Source organism: Acomys russatus, chromosome 6 (assembly GCF_903995435.1).
Source record: "Acomys russatus chromosome 6, mAcoRus1.1, whole genome shotgun sequence".
Taxonomy (NCBI): Eukaryota; Metazoa; Chordata; class Mammalia; order Rodentia; family Muridae; genus Acomys; species Acomys russatus.
This window is the reverse complement of record NC_067142.1, coordinates 35,486,640-35,506,845: the sequence shown is the minus strand read 5'-3', so window position 1 is coordinate 35,506,845 and position 20,206 is coordinate 35,486,640. Positions and strand designations below refer to the sequence as shown.

The following is a 20,206-nucleotide window of genomic DNA, read 5'->3' as shown; positions in this document are numbered from 1 at the left end:
TTCAGTTCTCGCTGGAAGTTAATACAGAACATGGTAAGCCCTTGGACAGGGCTGTGACAGGATTGTGTGACACCGAGGGGGCCCACTAGACTTTGGATGCTGGAGAAGTTCAGTGAGATGGTTGGCTGTTGTACTGTGTCTCCCCCAGCTCCAGTTAGACCTAGCTAGCCACTAACTCCCGGTAGACATTTGTGGGCATGCAAATTCTGATGTAGGAAGTCTCATGGTGGCACCAGCTCCTCTCTCTGCTGCTTTGCCTTGGCCATGTGGTCTTTCTCTAAACTATTTTCTGCTCTTGTCTTACCAGTGAGGGGAGGTGGGGGCTCCCAGAGTGAGAGAGCTCCAGTCAGGAGCTGAATGCTGGGCAGAGCAGAGAGACCTGGCCTTTGATGGGCCAAGCCCTGGGTACAAGAGCCTGGAAGAATGCACTGCCACTAAACACTTGAAAACTGCTGACTTGATTTGTAACAGGAGATATCTTAGCTACATCCAAGGATGCTGCTGAGCACATGACAGAAAGGATGGGTCTCTCCTGAGGAAGTCAGTGATATTCTAGCCAAGACAACCTTGCTGTAGAGCAGGGACCACCCAGATGGGGACCTAAGACACTGAAGGACCTGGGTGAGGTGGTATACTTCTGTGAACCCAGCACTCAGGAGCTTAACGTGCTGATTTGAGGCTAGCCTAGGCTACATAGCAAAAGCATGTCTTGATGGGGGAGAAGAGTTTAAAAAATAGACTTTGGAGACATTTGTTTTCAGGGAGTCTGCTTTGGGGCTGGAAAGCCATGGGGCCAAAGGGTGTGCTATAGAGAGTCAACATTAGAAGTGTCACTTTGACTTCCTCATGGGAAAATAAGAGGTTTTCAGTAGAGCCAGATGCCTGGTCAGGTTCCACCTTTCTCCTAAGCCTGGATCCCTGCAGGTTCCACCAAGGCCAAATAAGCTGCTACCTGTCTTCCTCCAGGGCCCCTCTGCACCTTTGCCCAACCTCATTCACAGAATCTCATGTGCTGAGCCTCTTATCTCCCCAGGTCTGCAGGCTCAGCCTCTGCAACATAGCTGCCATCCTGGGCTGGTCCAAACTCAAAAGGGTCTTCGCCAAGAGTGACGCATTTACCATCCTCAGTGCCCTGGTAAGCCAGCAGCTAACTCTTCACTCTGCCCTGTGCAAGGGAGCCAGCCCTTGACCCCATCCCACCCCCACCCCAGCCCTAAGCCATCTGACTCAGTCTCCTCCCTGTAGCTGGGGTTAGCAGCCATTATGCATCACTTACTCAACAGAGCATCTGCCCCGCCCCATCCCCCTCACCCCCAGTGCTTTCTGCCTCTCCTGGAGAGCTAGGTACATTGGTTGGTAATCTCTTGAGTGCTTTGGCAAAGGGTCAGGGAGAGAAATGCACTTTCTAATACAAAGGCAGGGCATTTGGGCCAGCTTAGGCTTGAAGAAAGATGACCGCCTTCCCCAATGACCGGAAGAGGGGTCATCTTCATGGGGGGAGGGATGGGAAATGGGTAATGCTTAGTGTATTCATTCCTTTTCTATTGCTATGATTAAACACCACCGGAGAGTTTAGTTGAGCTGACAGTTCCAAAGGTTTAGAGTCCACAGTGGTGGAGGGAAGGTATGGCAGCAGCAGCAGGAATCTGAGGGCTCACATCTCAAGCCATGGAGCAGAGAGAGCAAACTCAGAATGGCCTGTCTTTTTTTTTTTTTTTCACTTTTTATTTTATTATATATATATATATATATATATATATATATATATATTTTATTAATCTATTCATATTACATCTCAATTGTTATCCCATCCCTTGTATCACCCCATTCCTCCCTCCCTCCCACTCTCCCCCTATTCCCTTCCCCTATGACTGTGACTGAGGGGGACCTCCTCCCCCTGTATATGCTCATAGGATATCAAGTCTCTTCTTGGAGGCCTGCTATCCTTCCTCTGCCTCCAGGCCTTCTCATCCAGGGGATGTGGTCAAATATAGGGCACCAGAGTTCGTGTGAAAGTCAGTCCCCACTCTCCACTCAACTGTGGAGAATGTCCTGTCCATTGGGTAGATGTGGGTAGGGTCACAAGTCTTTAAACCCTCAAAGCCTGCCTCCAGTGACACACTTCCAGCTAGGCCACACCTTCTAAACCTTCCCAAGAGTGCCATCAATTGGAGATTAAGTATTCAAATGCCTGAGACTATGGGGGCAAGTAAACCTAGACACCAGTAGAATTGAGGACTCAGTGTATGGGGGCACTTTGTATACCTCTCCATTCCCTTGGCTTGGTCAATCTAGGAAAGCTTCGTGGCAGAAATAAGGTTTCAGAAGTTGGGTGAATTTTGTTTGTTTGTTTGTTTTTTTGAGACAGGGTTTCTCTGTGTAGCCTTGGCTGTCCTGGAATCACTTAGTAGAGCAGGCTGGTCTCGAACTCAAAGAGATCTGCCTGCCTCTGCCTCCCAAGTGCTGGGATTAAAGGCAAGCGCCACCACACCCAGCAAGCTGAGTTCTGAAAGCAAGTGTTTTGCAGTTGGGATCTTTTCCGTCTACCGCCCTGCTTAGATTGTCTAAGAGGCAGGAGAATTGGGCAGCGCACCCCTTCAGCTGTGTCATCTGACGCTGCTTCTTTCAGCTGAAGCAGGAAAGGAGGAGGGCGCTGTGGTTTCTCAAGCAGAGTGTGGCTCTCTTCAAGAGCCTGCAGGCCTCCATCCGCCAGGTGGCTGTGTGGTTTACAGGTATGCCAGGCCTCTACCTTCGTGGAGCCACTGTCTCCTTGAAGTTGGGTTTTTCAAACCGATGGAGGGCTGGGCATGTGAGGAGTTAATTACAGGACCCAAGGTAATTATAGAGTCCCTGGTACTGTCCTCCATCTGCTCCCCTTCACCACGAGGAGCGCCTGATTGGGGAGAATGTTATTAGCAGAATGGGCAACTCCTAAGAAAGCCGGGCAGCATAGCTCCCAAAGGGTGGAGCGTCAGGCCTGTGCGTGGTCCCTAATGGAGGACATTCAAAGACAGGTGGGCACTACCTCCTGCCACGCCTTGGACAAGCATCTTTGGAGGGGAGTTTATTTATGCCTTTACTTGGTCCAATTGCTTAGAGCCCTTCGCAGAATCGGAGCAAATCCAGCCCTAAGGCTGGTAATCAAGGGTGAGAAAGACAGATAAAGGGACGGGGTAAAGACTTTAGGTAGGGCCGGCCAGCCCCTTGTGAGGCCACTGAATGCCTTGTGTGCCCCTGTAGGTCAGATCCTCCGCATCCTTGACAGGGCCGAGAAACAGGAAAGTGAAGCAGAATATGCAGGTGAGCGGTCACCTCATTGCCTCGTGCTCGAATCTTATCAGAGAAGTGGGTTGGAAATGAAGGCAGGAGGGTTCATAAGAACCATCACGCTGAGCCGGGAGGTGGTGGCACACGCCTTTAATCCCAGCACTCAGGAGGCAGAGGCAGGCGGAGCGCTGTGAGTTTGAGGCCAGCCTGGTCTACAAAGCAAGTCTAGGTCACTGTCTCTGTCTCTCTGTCTGTACAAAGCAAGCCTAGGGCAGTGTCTCTCTGTCTCTGTCAGTCTCTCTCTCTCTTTCTCTGTCATTCTCTCTCTCTCCTTCCCACATTTCATTCACTCCCCCATCCCCCGGTGTGACTGTCTTGGGTTGCAGTTCTCCCTGGGGAGGGGGGGCGATGTCAGAGGACTTCACACAGAATGGAGGAGGAGGCCAGAGCTAGGGAGGGACGTGGGAGGACCAAAAGACCAGCCTGTCTTGTGTCTCCCTGAGCCTGGGGTAAGTTTGGGGTCTTGAGTGTACTGAGTAGCATGGACTTGTAGAAGAAATTTTATATTGTACAAGATGAGAGTTCGCCTTGTTCTTCCAAGTGATGCCGGGGCCCTCTTGCCCAACCCAGTCACTTTTCTGTTCACTGTTCCACCCCCTGTATCTGTTACAGCCTTCAGGTACATGCAGAGAGACTCTGACCCCATGGTCAGTTGCCTCACCGTGCAGACTTTATACATCCTAGAAGCCATGGAGAAGGCGGTACGGGCTAAGACCCCTTCCTCCTGTCCCTGGATGAGCAGGTTCCGAAGGAGACACTGCTGAGCCCACATGCTAGGGTCCAAGACAAAGGCTCACCACCAACACCGTGACCATAGGCTACCCCCCCTGAGTCCTGCACTGGATGTGGTGTGTTCCTGTAGAACTCGGCCAATAAAAAGAGAAAGCGAACTTTTTTTTTTTTTTCTTTTTGTGGAGTTGGATGTCAATTTGTGGCAATGAGCTGACTTGTATGCAGAAACTGTTTGGGTCAGGCTGAGGGGTTTCTCTGCTCTGCTGTCTCATGCCCAATGTCATCGAGCCACGTGACCTTAGGTGGTTTTCTTTGAACCAACTTGAATTACAGCCTACACCGTATTAGACTCATGAGATATCTAGAGTTCATTTGTATGGGCAGTTGTTGGTTTTGGTTTTATACATTATACAAAGTCTTGCCATGTGGCCAGGCTGGGCCTCAAACTCAGGACTCCTGAGTGCTGGGCTTGTAGGTGTGTGACTCGCTATACCCAACCATAGCAAGATACTGTCTTGCTGTGTAGCCTGGGCTTGTTTTGAACTCTTCTAGTGGTAGGGAAGTGTTCTTACTGACAGACGGCAGTGTACCCTCTGGCTAGTTGAAGCAGGGAACTTAGGGGTTTTTTTTTTTTTTTGGTGTTTGTTTTGCGAGCTCACAGAGAGTGTGGTCAACTGTGGTAGGTAGGATCACTCTATAAATGCAGCACCATGGCTGCACCTGGGCACTGCCCAAATAGTGACCGGGGCAGAATAATAGTCACTGTTCTGCCAAAGAGCCACATGTGTCCTTCCCCTGCCATGATAAGGGGACAGTGCCTGCTCATCCTCATGCCCCTGTTGCAATCATTCTTACTGAGATCTGCCCGACATTGGGTTCTTGAGGTGAGGAGGGGCCTATTTGGGGGTCCCCTGTGGCTCCTATAGCCCCTCTCCCCTCAGCACCCTGTCTCTTATCCTCACCTTCAGCCGCTGGTAAAATCTGGCAGAACAACAAGCTAATTTCTTCAGACAAACCCAGGCTCCTCACAGCCATCACTGTGAAGAAGCCCGGCGTCACAGGCTCAGGCATTGACATGCCCACCTGTCTTGCCTCAAACAAAACATCTAGTAACAGGCTTTGGGATTAAGCCCTCCAATACTAGGTGTCCCCTCATCATACTTGTGGGGCCTGGGGGGGGGAGGGGGAGGGTGTGCATACGTGTAACCCAAGCACTACAGAGGCAGAGACAGGGGGATCCCCGGGGCTTCCTGGTCAGACTGAATCAGCAAGGTGTTAATTCAATGAGCCCTGTCTCAAATAAGGTGGAAGCCAGGGGTGGCAGCACACGCCTTTAACCTCAACACTCAGGAGGCAGAGGCAGGCACGGCTCAGTGTGTTTGAGGTCAGCCTGGTCTACATAGTGAGATCCTATCTCAAGAAATAAAAAATAGCCTGGTGTGGTAGTGCACGCCTTTAATCCTAGCACTTGGGAGGCAGAGACATGTAGATCTCTGTGAGTTTGAGGCTAGCCTGGTCTACAAAGCGAGTCTAGGACAGCCAAGACTACACAGAGAAACCCTGTTCCATAAAACCAATAAATAAAAATAAATAAATAATTAAAAATAATTAAAATACAAATACATAAACAAGGTGGGGTATGACTGAGGCCTCCATATGCACATACACAGGCATGGATACTCACACACATATGTGTAGAACACACACGCATTTAAAAATAAAATAAATCTTTAAATGTATTTATTTATTTAGAGATAGGGTTTTGTATATGAATATTTCAGTATATTTACATTTCTGTCTTCTCTCTGTAAGTGAAACAAAACATGTCCAGTATGTACCACACATAGGGAGCCCCAAGTCTTAGAGAAAGCATGCATTGTGTTAATGAAGGAAAGCGGGGCCTTTGGTGGGGCAGGCTGATCAAATCCCAGCCCTGCCCTGAGAGTCACTCCCAATTCGTGACTGTTCTAATTCCATATAGAAACCATCACCTATTACCAGGGATAGGGACTGTCTAGCGAAGAATGCACTGAGCAGTACCTGTGGAGGGTGGACTCAAAGCTAGTACCTTTTCTTGAACAACTGTCTCTGCCTTGCACCCTGCAGGCCACATGGAGGGTTGGAAGGAGAAGGTACCCTAAACCCTAAGCCCATGGGGCCCAGTCATAAAGGCCAGCACCATACACCTGCCCCTACATAACACCCCACCCCTAAGAAAGAACCACCAGTCACAGGCCAACAGCCTGCTAGGCACACTTGTGTGGACAATGGTCATTCGGGTTTTATTTATGACAAGTTCTCAGAACACACACATCCAATCGCAGAACAGAAATGTACAGCATGAGGCTTAAATAACTTTCATACACTATGTACAGTCATCAGCAGAGGTACAAAACATATACACACCTTGTGCTACCACGTCACAGGAGAGCACATGAGCCAAATGAGACCCTGCAGCCTGGGCAGGGGCAATGGCAGCTGTAAGAGCTGGTGGCGGGGCAGGGCAGGGCAGGGCAGGGCAGGGCACCAAGACTTCAGCGGTCTTTTTCTGACTCGCAGCAGCAGCAGCACCACCACCGGCCTCCCACTTTCTGACCAAGCCTTTAGGACTCAGGATTGAAGGTGGCAGGGAGGAGGCAAAAGGAGGTCAGCTGGGTGCTGGAGATGGAGAAGGGTGGGCACAGGGACAGAACGATGATGTCAAAGAAACAGAACGGTCCTTGTACCTTGCAGATTCTGTTCTCGCACATAACGAGCAGTGAAGACCCGGGAGTCAGGAGGAGGGTGGGGACGGCTGGGCTCGAATCAGGAAAGCCTGTGGGAGTACTGGCCGCTGAGCTCAGCAAAGGAAGCCGCAGGAAGAAGTTTCTTGTTTGAAAGGACAAAGGGACAGGCGTCCCAAGTTTGGGCCACATGAAGGGAAGGAATTCAGTGCCCCTACAGGGCAGATCGATCCTGCCCACACAAACATACCAGGCACAGCTAAGAGGGCGTGCCTGTACCCAGCCCAGACTCCAGGGGAGGCCTCCAAGAACTGGGAGAGGGCAAGGCAGAGATTCACCGTCTCCGACTTGACATCAGCTTCCCGCCTGGGATACAGCCACAATGAGAGGCTCACAAACACCCCAGCATCTTCCCTGTGTGGTTTTGTGCTTTAAACTGCCCTTTGCCTACCACGCCACACAGCCTCAGACCACTGCAAGCCTGCAGCTGGGGCAGGGCTGGGAGGCCACTTCCTAATCCATAGCTGTCCCTTTTCAAGTGGCTGGTGGTGGCACTCTGACCGACCACATGAAGGGCTGGGCTGGGTCAGCCTCTTGGTCTTTGCTTTCTCTCCCCTCCTTTGGACAGTCTCGAAAAGCTGCTCCAAGCATAGCCTTCCAGGAGCTGGCTGCTGTAGAGTCGTCTTTCCAACAAGAGCAAACACTGAGTTGGTTAATACTGGAATGGGTCCTGGCCCAGAATTGTACGTAGGAGGACTAAGAGAGTGGGGACAGTAGACACTGTTCATCCAGATGGAAGCCAACCAGCTTTGGAAGCATGGATATGGGGGTTAGCTCAGGAGATGGGAGTCTGGGTCCAGGCTCTTCGGGCTCAGTATGGTGAGGTACAGCTATACTCGGGTTTTTAAAAGCTTGGGGTGTGCGGGTCGAGGGAGGGCCCCACAGTATACAGATGTGGCCTGGGCCTCAAGTCTCAAGATGGTCGCAAGAAGTAAGTATGACAAGTCCCAGAAGTGCATGGCTGAGTCAGCTACAGGCATGACATCCCTAGACTAATTTGAGACTCAGCCCATCTGGGAGAAATCACCTAGGCCCAAGTTTGCCCGTACCATCTACCCAGACACCTGCTATTGTGCTCAAATCACAACTAGTTTGTGCTTTTAACACTTAGGACGTTTGTGCAACGAGTGGAGCTGGGGGGTCCTGCCCCTGACTATGAACCTTGGACACCCGTGGAAGAGTGGACAGGGGCTCCCACATTCCCAGAACACAGCTCAGAATGGCTCGGGGACGATGCGCTCAGAGCTCCGAAGTATTTCAAGTTTAGTCAATGACACTTGCTGGGACAGCATAGCAGCCCCGCCATGAGGTAGTGACCCATCAGAAACGGCAGAAGGGGCAGTGACGGTGAGCACCTCTCGCGGGGCTGTAAGACCACACACTTGGTACAAGAACTGGCCTTGCAGCTATACAGTACAGGTACCCCAGGCTGGGGTAGCCCAGCCCATGGGGTCGGGACATAAATCTTACATTTTTTTCTGTAGTTTGTAAACAGTCATGCAGATGGGTTCTAGGTTTTCTTACAGGGTGTAAGATTCAGGCTTTCCGTTCAGGTGGAGATGGGTAAAGGAGAAGATGTGGTCACATCTGAGTGCTAAAGACATTTCTTAACACTCCCAGGATGAACAGAGGAAGGAGGGTCTCTGGTCATTGCAGACAGACTTGTCCAGGTTCCAGCTGACCCACTTTCTAGGCGCGCCGCTCTGAATATCCACTTACCCAGACTTAACACCATGTCCCAAAAGGGCCACCGATAAGCAGGACAATCTTCTCAGTCTCAGCCTCAGACACAGCTCTGGGATGGCTCAGAGAAGGCCGCAGCGTCCACAGGCCCTAACTTTCCCATCCCAGGGCCACGTGGACAGGCACCAACGTACCCGCCGTAGAAGAGCTAAAAGTGCAGATGCGCTACGCTAGCTCTCCAAAGTCTGCAAGTTCTCTGAGTGGAGCTGGGGTTCGCCGCTCCCGGAATGAGACCAGGAAACACAAGATCAGCGAAGCAATAGACTATGGACCAGCTCAAGGGTGGGGAAGCCCCTCTCAAGGCCAAGTCCTATAAATTCAGAGTTGTTCCAGTAGGGGGCGCCAGACACTGGCTCCACCTCATCCCAGCAGCTGAGCCCACAGCACCAGGGGAAGAAGCAAGGACAGACTCAGTACCTCCTCACGTTAATCTAAAAGGGAGGGCCTCTGGCCCAGTCTGATTTTAAGGCTTGAAAACCTGTTTCTAGAAAAACTAAAGGAAAAGAAGCTGAGGAGGTATCCTGTCCCCATGGGATGGAAACATAATTGGCTGGGGAGAGGGGTTTGGGCAAAGTACCTGGTAGTCTTACTAGTCAAGCCTAGTGGGCATTCCACCACGCTACATCCCACTGGACCACACAGGACTCTGGAGAGCATGGGTTTCCTGGTCCTGGGCTGTTGGGGTGCAGTCTCTGACCTTCAGGGGTTGGGGGCACAAGGCCCAGAAGTAGAAGACACATGTGGGCTGCGGGCATGGCAGGCATAAGGCTGCCCAGCATGATGCCAGGCCTCAGGATGGAGGAAGGCACTGTGGCATCAGGCTGCCTAGAGACCTGGCCTATACTAGAAGATATGCCGGGGTGGGCAGCACGAGGGCAATGGCCAGAGCTGCAAAGGGTGGAGGAGAGCTCTCCCTCGTTTGCAGAGCGAGCAGAGTCAGGGGCGCCTTGGAGTGCCAGAGAGAAGACCTCCGCCAAGGACGGAGGGAAGAAAAGGGGAAGAAACTTCAAGTCAGTTTTCCAGGAGGCAACAGCAAAACATAAAAATAAAAGTAAATCAATAAATTAAATAACTGCAGTATCGCTGACCTTCTCCCCAGAGGAACTGTTTAAACAGCTCCACTGAGAGACTCCAGCAGAAGGGGACTTCAAGGAATGACTGGGCCCCCTTGGGATTGGTTCTTGGTGGCTGTTGGGTTTTAGGGTCAGCTGCAGGACTCAGCTGCTTACATCTGGTTTCCATGGTTACCTGAGAACTACCTTGGTGGGCTCAGAGGCAGGTGCAGTGGCTCCAGTGGCGGTGGGGACACTGGAAGAGGCTAGCTTACTGGAAGATAGATGGGTGGGGTCTGGAACCTGCTTCTCCCTCAGTCTCAGCCTAGGCTGAGAGCCTGGAAGAAGGGCAGGGTTGGCTCCACAGGAGGCCATGTGGCCAGTTGGGAGAAGGGCAGGGAGCAGGTGATGGGGGCAGTGGAGGGGTGGGGTGGGGGGATCATGCCCTTTGGCTTCACAGCTTGATTCCCTCCTCTGCCTCCCCTTTCATAGGAGGCAGGGGAGGGACAGAGGGGACAAGAGAAGCAGAGCAAGAGCAGGGCCACACCCTCTGTCCTCAGTACATCTGGCTGGTCTGATCTGGTCAGGCCACAGCTTCCTGTCCATGCTGTGTAGGCTGCTGGGTCTGAGGTCTGGCCAAACTCGGTCCCAGCTTCAAGGGTGGGCTGCTGGTAGCCGCCGCATGCTCCAGAACTTCACTGTCAGGTCACTGGTGGTGGTGGGGGGGGGGGAGGACAGGAGGAGGGTGCTCAGCTGCCAATGTGAGCCCAGCTGGCTGCCCCCAAAAGTAAAGGCTGGGCAGATTCCCCACCTCCCTCACATATGGCTGGGCTACAGCAGATACAGCTTAGGAGCAGTGGGGAGCACACAGGGAAAGGTACCAGGCAAAGGGAGGGCCTGGGTTATCGTCTCAAGACCCTGCAGGACTTTCTTGTTTTGTTTTGTCCAGGCCTGAATGCCTCCCCTCTGCTCTCTGCTACCTAGGGTTCTTTCCCGCAGCTCATGCTTGCAAGAGGGGCAGGCAGGGCAATCTGTTGGGTCAAGCAAGGCACGGAGGGAGAATAAGAAGGCCAAGAGTAAAACAATCTCATACCGTGAAGAAGCAGCTCAGATCGAGGTGGGGGGAAAGACAGGAGAAGGCAAGAAGGGGAAGAATGAGAGAAGACACAGGGAAGGCCGGGGAGGGTCAGGGCAGGGTGGTGGCGCGGCCCTTTATGGCCAGGACTCGGCGAGGAAGGCAGGGAGTAAGTCCTGGGACGTAATTCCACAGCTTTACCCGGCAGTCACTATGAGAGGGGAAGAGGTAGAGAGGCATAGAGGAGAGGTAGGAAGAGATGGGAGGGGAGAGGAGGGACATGGTGGAAACAAGGAGAGAAAAGAAGAAACCCAGCTGAGTGGTGTCCCTGGGGTTGGGGGCCTGGCATTGCCTGCACAGGGGGAACAGAAGTTTGGGAGTGGCAGGGCGGTCGTAGCTCCTGCCCAGGAGAGAGACTGGTTGGGATCACTGGGAGGGCAAGACCTGGTTTGGGGCCCAGGGGCCCCCTAATCCCCTGCCTAGTGCAGCATCCAGGACATTGGGTGCTGGGTGCTTAGTGCTCAGTGGATAAGCACAGAGGAGAGCCCTGTGGGGTTCTGCTCCATGAATCGGATCTGTGGGGACAGCTGCAGAACCCCGAGCTCTAGCAAGGGGGATGGGAGCAAAGTGGCTCTCTCTGCCTAGCACCCACCTGGAAGCCGTGAAGATGTGCTTGCTGTTGGTGCAGATGGCATTGATGGGGCTGTCATGGCCCTTGATCTCACCAATGGGGGTGAAGTTATCCACATTCCAGACTTTGATGAAGCCTGCCCGGCAGGCGCTCAGCAGCATGGGCCGGCCAGGAACAAAGGCCAGGGCACACACCCAATCCTTGTGAGCATTGGGGATTTGCTGTGGGAGGTTCAGGGATGATGAGGTGCCTGCACCGCCCCACCCCCGGAGAGGGGCGGGGCAAGGAGCACACATATCCATCCCTCTTGCTAGCAGTGAAGGGATACCACCTGGCTCCTGGCATCTATAGCTATTATGCAGACAGAACTTATCACTTCCAGGAGCCAGGCTGAGCTATGCTGTGCCCAGGGACTCAAAAGCCCAGAGAGGGTTCATCTGCCCAGTTCCCACATTCAGAGCCCTAAGTCTGTGCAGACAGCCCCAGTGCCATAACCATAGGCCACAGGGAGAGGAGGAGGGTGGGGGCTGGACAGCAGGCAGTCTTGGAGGGGCTCTGCTAAGGTCTGTGGTGGGGGAGCAAGGAGGGAGGGACGTGCCCTGGCTCATTCCTCCCCTCCCTTCCCCGAACCTGAATGAGCTCCTGCTGTTCCAGGTCCCACTTCTTGATGCCGTTGTCCCTGGAGCCACTGAACAGTATGTCTCCTTGGATGGCCAGGCATTCGATACCATCATAGTGAGGGGGCTCAAAGTTGTGGGTTGGGCCAATGGTGCCTACCACGCAGTCGCCCAGCTGGAACATCTGCAGAGGAGGGGCAGAGCCCAGAGAGGGGCATGCTCGGGGCGGGGCTTGAACAGCGTGGGAGGGGCAGGGCCCAGAGAGGGGCATGCTCGGGGGCGGGGCTTGAACAGCGTGGGAGGGGCAGGGCCCAGAGAGGGGCATGCTCGGGGGCGGGGCTTGAACACCCTGGGAAGAACATGCCATAGTCCCACCACCTCCATCTCCTTTTACTGGCTTCTTTCTACTCTCTGGCCACACAAAGTATATCCATAGAGAGCCAATCAAATGAGTGGGTTTTGTAGACTTTGTACCCACGCCCCCTCCACCCCATTTACCATTTTAATGGTTGCTTTGTTCAGAGGGTCTACCTGCAATCTTCACACATTTAGGTTGTTAATTTATCACCATTTACAGAATAATTCTATGCCCTTGACTGTCTACAAACATCTATCTTCCTGTCTTCTCTGAGATGCCCTCTCCAGCAGCGGTTCCCAGAAGTCTTGTTGTGTACTATGTGTTCCCCAGGTCACAGAGGGTAAAGGTAGAAATGGAAAAATAGTGAGAACAGAACAGCACCATTGGGGCCTCAGAGCAGAGGTGGCCCCAGGTGGTGTCAAGGCAGTTAGCTGTAAGTACCTTCACGTAGTGGTCCTTGGAGCCAGTTACCACGAGGTCATGCTGGTTGGAAGTCTGGGTGACTGTCAGACACATTACTGGGCCAATGTGGCCGGTCAGTTTGCCAATGGGCTGGAACCTGCAGTGAGGAGAGGCCCAGCCGGGGACAGTGGGTTGGAGGGAATCTGACCTGGAATAGACAGGCCTGGCCAGTCTCCTCTTTCTCCCCTTCAAAACAAGATCAAGGACCAAGGCTTACAGAGGCTAGGGACAAGCTCATAAAATTGGGACTGGAGGCACAGTCTAGGTCCTGCCCATCCCGGGGCGGGTCATCCCATGCAGAGGCCTGTGGACCTTCCCTGGGCCACTTCTCAAGCTATTTCACTGACCTGTTGAGCTCCCAGATGCGGACAGCATTGCCAGAGGCAACGTACAGCATGGTGCCTGAGGGGCTGAGGGCCATCTGGTTAATCTGATGCTCCCCCTGGGCACTGGTGATGGCGCGGGTGGGTGTGGCTACACAAGCATCTCCTGAGATCACCTGGCCTGAGGACCTACCCAGAAGGGGGGTAAAATCAAAGCTAAAGGTCAGAAGGATCTATCCATATAGGCCAGGAAACAAATAAACTTCATTCAGGTCAGCTGGAAAAAGCCACTTCTTCCAGGACGCCTTCCCTATCCAGGCAAAATAGCTTCCCCTAGAAGCAGGGCCAATGGGAGAGCTACACTCTACCCAACATGTCTCTATGGTCTGTTGGTGTGTGCGGATGGGTTTGACTGCAAGGGACGGGCCCTGAATCTGGCTCAAGTCGAAATCACTTAACTTCTCTGAGCTTCCATTTACTCAGTCTCATTTTGTGTACTACCCACTCCCCACCCAAGACTTCATAGGAGAAGAAGAAGAAGAAGAGGAGGAGGAGGACGAGGAGGAGCTTTAGGTTCATAGCAAAATTGAGTGGAAGGCAGAGTTTCCGCATACACCTCTTTGCTTCCCAGCATGTAAGCCTCCCCCATTGCCAACCCCCCACAGCACAGTCTCTGCTACAACAGGCAAACATGACACATCGTCACCCAAGCTCATTGTGTACAGTGGGGCTCATTCTGGGTGTTCTACATTCTATAGGTCCAGGCAGATGTGTGACATTCCCTCTGCCTCATGCAGAATAAGTTTCACAGCCCTAAACATCCTCTGTGCTTGCTTTTCAACTCTCAAACGGAACAATTTGTGGCTTATAACACACACATAAGGACAAAACCTGACTTCGGGAGGGTTTGTGTCCTGACACGCAGGACCATGCTAGGTGGCGCATTTGTGAGGCAGGTGGCTGGTCTGGCTTTGGAGGCTGCTGCCACCTGCTGGCTTTTGAACTCATTGGGACATAGGCAGTCCATCGCAAATGGTAGCTCTTGGAGGACTGAGACAAAGGTGCAGGCCTGCCTTTAGCCAAGTAGGCCAAAAGCTCCCCAACCTGCTGTTCAGAAACTGATCCCCAAGCTACCATGTTCCCCTGGAGTCAAAGCAACTCTATGGGCTAGTAAGGACCTAAGAAGGCTGTGCTGTGCTTAGTGGTCACGTGAGCGGGGAAGCACTCTTCTCACAGATGGACATAGTGGGAGGGTACTTACGTGAGTGTCCGAATGCACTTGGCTGAGTCTCGGATGTCCCACACCTTGATGTAGGAGCTGGACACAGAGAACACCAGCCCCGAGTGGCTGCAGTATTTGATAGACACCACGTTGTTGGGGTGGCCCTTGAGAGCTGCGATCTCCTGCCCTGTTACCAGGTTCCACATCTTGCAGCTACGGTCTGCCAGAGACAGGGAAATGACTATGAGGAGGAGGTGGCGTCAGTTGTGGGGTGGGCTGGGAAGCTCCCCTGAAAGGAGAGTAGGAAGTCATGTGTAGTGTGGGAAGTTAGAGAGACATTTCAGAACTCCAAGTCTGGGAGGAAAGCATGTATATGTGTACAATATCATAAAAACTCGGGAGACAGAGAAGGGGCTGAGGGCTTGAAATGACAGCCAATTCTCTAGACATTGCTGAGGTGTCCTGGGCTGAAAGAAAATGCCTCCAAGCCTACTGCTTATTAAATGGCCAAGTAACAAGCAACACAGATTGAGTCAATCAATCACACCTCAATTGTATGTGTATATAAATGTGTACATGCCATATATACATGTATACATATTCACATATGCACACACAGGCTCCTACTGTGCACTCTGCTGTGAACTTGTTCTTTCTTCTGGTCAAATCTTTAGCTTTGTGTGTGTGTGTGTGTGTGTGTGTGTGTGTGTGTGTGTGTGTGTGTGTGTTTGGGAGTCAGTTGTAGGACTGTGAACTCGTGCTGCTCAGACCAGAGGAACTGCATGGCTGCAACAGCACAGACAACATGGGTGCTGGGTGATATTGGGGAAGAGAGTTGAGATGTTGTAATTTCAGAGAAGCTTCTCAAAATGTCTAAAGGCGGCCTGGAGGGGGCGCGGGGATTGTGGTAGAGCTACCAGGATCACATGGAAGGGAAGGCTCGGCCAGGGGTGGGGTGGGTGGGAACCCTGAGCCAAGGCAAAAGATGAGAGAGGTAAGCAAGTTCTCCTCACAGCGTCCTCACAGCGTCATCTCTTGGGGAACTCTGTATGCTGTACCCTTCACAGCCCACTTGGGAAAAAGAAAGTGAAATGGGCTAGAATACCTAACCCCGCTGGCCCCCACAAGTCTCCACGCACCTTTGGACCCTGTGAAAAGCAACTCATCGGTGGCATCCAGGCAGAGGATGGGCTTGGTATGGCCCTCGGCCATGGAGACACACTGCAATGGGGCCGTCCGTGCTCCCTTTACTCCTCCAATGGGGGTGATGCTGCCCCTTCCCAGGAGAGAGGGAGAGAAGATGTACCAGTCAGCCAAGGAGACTGTGGCCAGGCCGACTGAGGCACATGTAAGAGAGGGGTCTGGGCTGAGAGGGGACAATGAGTAATGAGGGATTCCGGGGCTGCTAGCAAAACTCCACCAATGTCTGAGAGCCAGAAAAAGCTAGGGTTGCCGCCCTTACTGCTGCAGGAGAAGCCCATGGCAGGCACACTGGAAGGAGCAGGGTGGGGAGAGCCGATCTAACTTGAAGCTAGACACAAGCATGCAGCTAGCTCTGCTGGGGCAAGGCGGAGGCCCAAGTGCTAGAACTAGCCTCTGCAGCTTCCATCAGCCTATAGGCTTCTTTGGCAATCAAAAATGGTGGGCGGGTGGGGGGCCGAAAGAGAGAGCGAAGGATGGCCAGGCCATCACCCTCCTCACACTTCATTTGCCAGCCAGCGTGCTGGGGCTGCCGCCTTCCAGAAGTGAGGCAGACGGACACCTACACTTCCCAGCACTTGGTAGGCTCAAGCAGGAGGATTGCTATGAATTTGAGGCCAGGCTGGTCTATATAAGAAGCTCCAGGCCAGACTGGCACATACAGGAAAACCTTGTTAAACACCAACCAACCAAGAAAGAAACAAACAAAAAACTCTAAAAACCCTCAGGGGATAGATCACCTCAGGGGACTGCAGCCCAGCTGGGGCTTGAACCAGTCAGGCTAGACCTGGAATGGCACCTGCTTGCTCTGCATAGCACTCTGGGAGCAGGAATAAGGCTGAGCCAAGTAAGCATGAGGATTTTGCTCTATCTAGCTCTTGGGATTGTGGGGATGACTTTGTTTCTCTCAGGAAGGTCTTTTGGGAAGAGACCCAGCCAGGTTACATCTACAACCACATTTGAGCTCTTCAAAGAAGAACACTATTGCTGACAGTGGCGCAATGGCTGGGGGGGTTTACCAAGGTGACTGCTGTCCCACTCGTAGCACTCTTGCACAACCCTGGCAGACTTGCCAGGTACAACACCAGGATACTAGTCAGGCATGCCCACTTGCCAGATAAGCACATTCAGAAATAGCTCCCGGAGCTGCTTTTGCTCCCGGCTTGTGATGTCAGCTTGGGCTGAGTTAGGCCGGACCGCCGTGAAACTGTATGGAAAGGAGTCTGCACTCTGAAAAGGCTGGTGTATTACAGATAACATCTGTTGGCAAGGCCTCACTGCTGCACCATAGGATCAAGCAGCGGCACTAACCACAGGGCAGGCAGCGTGTGGTGAGCAGAGAGCATGCGTGGAACGCTAGAGGGAGCTCCTTAAAAGAGAGCCTTCTACTGCCAGGGTCCCAAGGCTCACCCCCCTCTCTCTCTGTCTCTCTCTCTGTCTCTCTCTGTCTCTCTGTCTCTCTCTGTCTCTCTCTGTCTCTCTCTCTCTCTCTCTCTCTCTCTCTGTGTGTGTGTGTGTGTGTGTGTGGTGTGCCAGCCTCTGCTTGTCCCCATGGGCAGAAGGGAAGGGAGACACCCACACACTACATGCTAAGAGATACAAGCAAGGGCATTGCTTCCCTTGGTGCCCCCCTCAGAGCTGAAGTTTGCAAGACTCATCCACCAACACAAGCTAAGTTACAAGAACTGCAAGCGCAGCCACCATAGCCAATGACTAGCAGGCCTCGTGGTAAGACGCCTTCACAGGACCTCCTAAGAAGCTGTGCTTCCACTCCAGCCCAACCCAGGCCTCCATGTCCCTCCCCATTTTGCCCAGGGCAGGAGGGAGAAGAGAACAGAGCTAGCCACAAGCAACTGCACCCTCCCTCCCCCCACCGCAAGCCCTTCGCTCTAGCCAGGCATGGCATAGACTGAGGCCATGGGGTCACCATGAGAGGAAGGAACCATGGGGCAAGTATGGGTCTCAGGTGGGACACAGATGTGGAAGAGGCAGGGGCTAGGAGAGGAGGGGCTGCATGCTGAGGACAGGTGTACAGGCAGGAGGGGGCTGGTGCAGCATGAGGCAAAGAGAAAAAGAAGAGAGAGGAAGAAGGGGGAGCAAACACGAGAGACATTCTGTGTGTACCTCAGGACCTCCGACAAAGAGGAGTCGCTGTCATCAGACCTGGGAAGGGCAGAAAATTAGCTGGATTAGGGGAGAGAGGAAAACACACATAGGAATAGAGGTAGTAGCGGCAGCAGCAACAGCGCAGGGAGGTCAGAGGGTGGTTATTCTCTTCGGGGAAGGCAAAGAGAGGCAGGGAAGAAGGCCTTTGAGGAGTGTGGTGGGGTTGGGGTGGGGACAGACTGGCCTGGGAGCTGGGAGAGTCCTCCAGCAGTTGACCACCACCAAGGGGTCTCTCAGCTAGCAGGGTAGGGGTGAGGAGGGGGCCACAGGAGGTGTGGGAGGCCAGCCCACTCTTGGGGAGATGGTTCCAGGTCTCTTTGCTAGTTCCAAGCTCTATGGTTGGCCCACTGCATAAGCTGGGGCCAGCTGCATCACCCCAGCAATGCTCAAGCCCATCCAAGGCCACAAGGAGGCCCCACTGCTCTTTCCTCTCCCTGAGACCATGTCTTAGAAGCTAACTCTGTGTTGCATGTGGGTCCCAAGACTGGACCACTGGATAGGATCAAAGTCTGTAGACTGTAGACCAGGTTTAGGATGGTCAGGGAGGTGGGAGAGAGAGGGAGAGAGGGAGAGGGAGAGAGAGAGAGAGAGAGAGAGAGAGAGAGAGAGAGAGAGAGAGAGAGAGAAAGAGAAGGAGAAGAAGGAGGAGGAGGAGAGAGGAGAGGAAAGGAGAAGAGGAGAGGAGAGGAGCGGAGCGAAGAGGAGAGGAAAGAGGACAAATTTAAGCTGGCCGTAGCAGCACATGCCTGTAATCCCAGCACTCAGGAAGCTAAAGGAGAAGGAGAAAGGCTCGAGACTAGTCTAGATACATGACAAGACCCTGTTTCAAAAACAAAACATACAAACAGAAAGAACTAAGTAATGAACAAAGTGACCACTTAAGTCAACTGCATGGCACGAGGGAGGGCCAGGCGTGTACACCGCTCCTTTTGTAGGAGATGAGCTGAAGTAAGTTTGTCGAAATACAATGTCCAGGATGCTGACCTGCATCCTGGGAGCAGCATTTTGAGGCAGAAGGGGATAGTTATGTGAGGGGCAGGGCAGAGTGCGTACTGGGTGCAATGACAAGCAGTCTATAACTTAGGCTCCCCTGAAGGTCACAACATCATTGCTTCTTGTGGCAGAAAATGTTTTAGGGGAAAAGAGAGGAGTCCTTTGGGGGAACTACAGAACTGAAGATGGTCACAGTGGGCTTTGGGGAGCACGGAGATGAGACCAGGAATGATGGGGTCCTCCCCCAAGGAGAAGTCCCACTGTCAGGGTTAGCTAGTTAAGAGTCAGCGGCCCCAGATTCTGGGCCACTTTCTAAGCAAAAGCCCGTGGGCTCTGCTTTGGACCACATTCTTATGCCAACCAGGGAGGGCAGACACTTCTCGGGCTGATTGACAGTTCGCATGGAATCATGTATATACAGCAGAGTGAAAAACAAGGTTGAGCACCTTCTGAATACAGGGATGGCTGTGAACAGAATGACCCCCATGACAACCACAGCATAACAACAGGAGCTGAGAGTGCAGGTGGAGCCGAGCCTGCCACCTGTACTTACACCTCAGGGCATCACTCGGAGGTCTCTGTCCACTGGGGACAAGGATGATCCTTGTGTAAAGCCTTTGCAATCAGGGAGGACAGTAGTTGGAGCATAAGGAAGGGCTTCAGAGGACAGCAAAGACAACAGAAGTGGACAGAAGACGCACGCTAGAATACCCCCTGGTATGCTTGACCCACATGGCCACCACTCCTGACTGTCCCACCCTATGAGGTAACTGCCCTCTTTTCCTTTCCTGACATCCCAGCATGCTTGAGGCGGGGAAGGAGAGACCCTTGGTCAGTACAGAAGAGATGAGAATATCAGAGCCTCATGGCTCAAGGGGAGTTGGAACAGGATGGGCTGGAGCGAGTCCGCCCAGTTTGCCTGCCCCCACAGGCTCCCTCCCAGCCCCAGTGTTCTCCTTGGCTCTCCCTGGGCCTGCTCTTACTTGTCCAGTGCTGACCCCTGGCTCTGATTGCTGGTGAGACGAGAGAAGACGTTGCGGTCATTGCGGGGCCGGGTGGGAGGTGATGATGGAGGTGTGAATCCCATGTCTGCGGATCTGGTAAACAAGGACAGAGAGTCATCAGTGATGACACCCGTGCTCCTAAGTGCACCTAGTCCTGAGCTTCCAGCTTCTGAACCCCTCCCCCTGCCCTGCCCCCCCAACCCGAGAGGACAGGGCCTGCTGCATAGTGACCTTAGAATTCCTTCCCAAGTCAAGATCCTAGAAGCTGCTCTTTTAAAAATGTATTTTATTATTTTATGTGTGTGGGCGCTCTGCCTGCATTTACATCAGTGTACAATGTGTGTGCAGTGCCTGAGGAGGCCAGAAGAGGAAATCAAACACCCTAGAACAGGAGTTACAGGGAGTTGTGAGCCCCTGTGAGAGCTGGGAGTTGAACCCAGGTCCACTGAAGAGCAGCCAGTGTTCTTAACCCCAGAGCCATCTCTTCACCCCACAGATGTTCTTCTTACAATTACATC

At 52.9% G+C, this 20,206-nt stretch overlaps 2 protein-coding genes across 2 annotated transcripts in view; one reads left to right on the top strand and one right to left on the bottom strand.

Moving 5' to 3' along the window:
• LOC127190953 (maestro heat-like repeat-containing protein family member 7) overlaps positions 1–4,211 on the top strand; it is a 37,313-nt gene extending 33,102 nt beyond the window's left edge. Inside the window, exons 19-22 of the mRNA XM_051148212.1 lie at positions 1,034–1,135; positions 2,630–2,732; positions 3,241–3,300; positions 3,940–4,211. Of these exons, the coding sequence (XP_051004169.1) occupies positions 1,034–1,135; positions 2,630–2,732; positions 3,241–3,300; positions 3,940–4,091 (417 nt within the window). The 3' untranslated portion in view covers positions 4,092–4,211. The remainder of the gene's footprint in view (positions 1–1,033; positions 1,136–2,629; positions 2,733–3,240; positions 3,301–3,939) is intronic.
• A 5,831-nt stretch (positions 4,212–10,042) lies between these two features.
• Kif21b (kinesin family member 21B) overlaps positions 10,043–20,206 on the bottom strand; it is a 46,636-nt gene continuing 36,472 nt past the window's right edge. The window contains exons 27-35 of the mRNA XM_051147488.1: positions 19,668–19,781; positions 17,650–17,688; positions 15,465–15,601; positions 14,365–14,545; positions 13,128–13,292; positions 12,760–12,877; positions 11,974–12,144; positions 11,365–11,564; positions 10,043–10,346 (exon numbers count right to left, since the gene is read on the bottom strand). Coding sequence (XP_051003445.1) covers positions 10,292–10,346; positions 11,365–11,564; positions 11,974–12,144; positions 12,760–12,877; positions 13,128–13,292; positions 14,365–14,545; positions 15,465–15,601; positions 17,650–17,688; positions 19,668–19,781 — 1,180 coding nt within the window. The 3' untranslated portion in view covers positions 10,043–10,291. The remainder of the gene's footprint in view (positions 10,347–11,364; positions 11,565–11,973; positions 12,145–12,759; positions 12,878–13,127; positions 13,293–14,364; positions 14,546–15,464; positions 15,602–17,649; positions 17,689–19,667; positions 19,782–20,206) is intronic.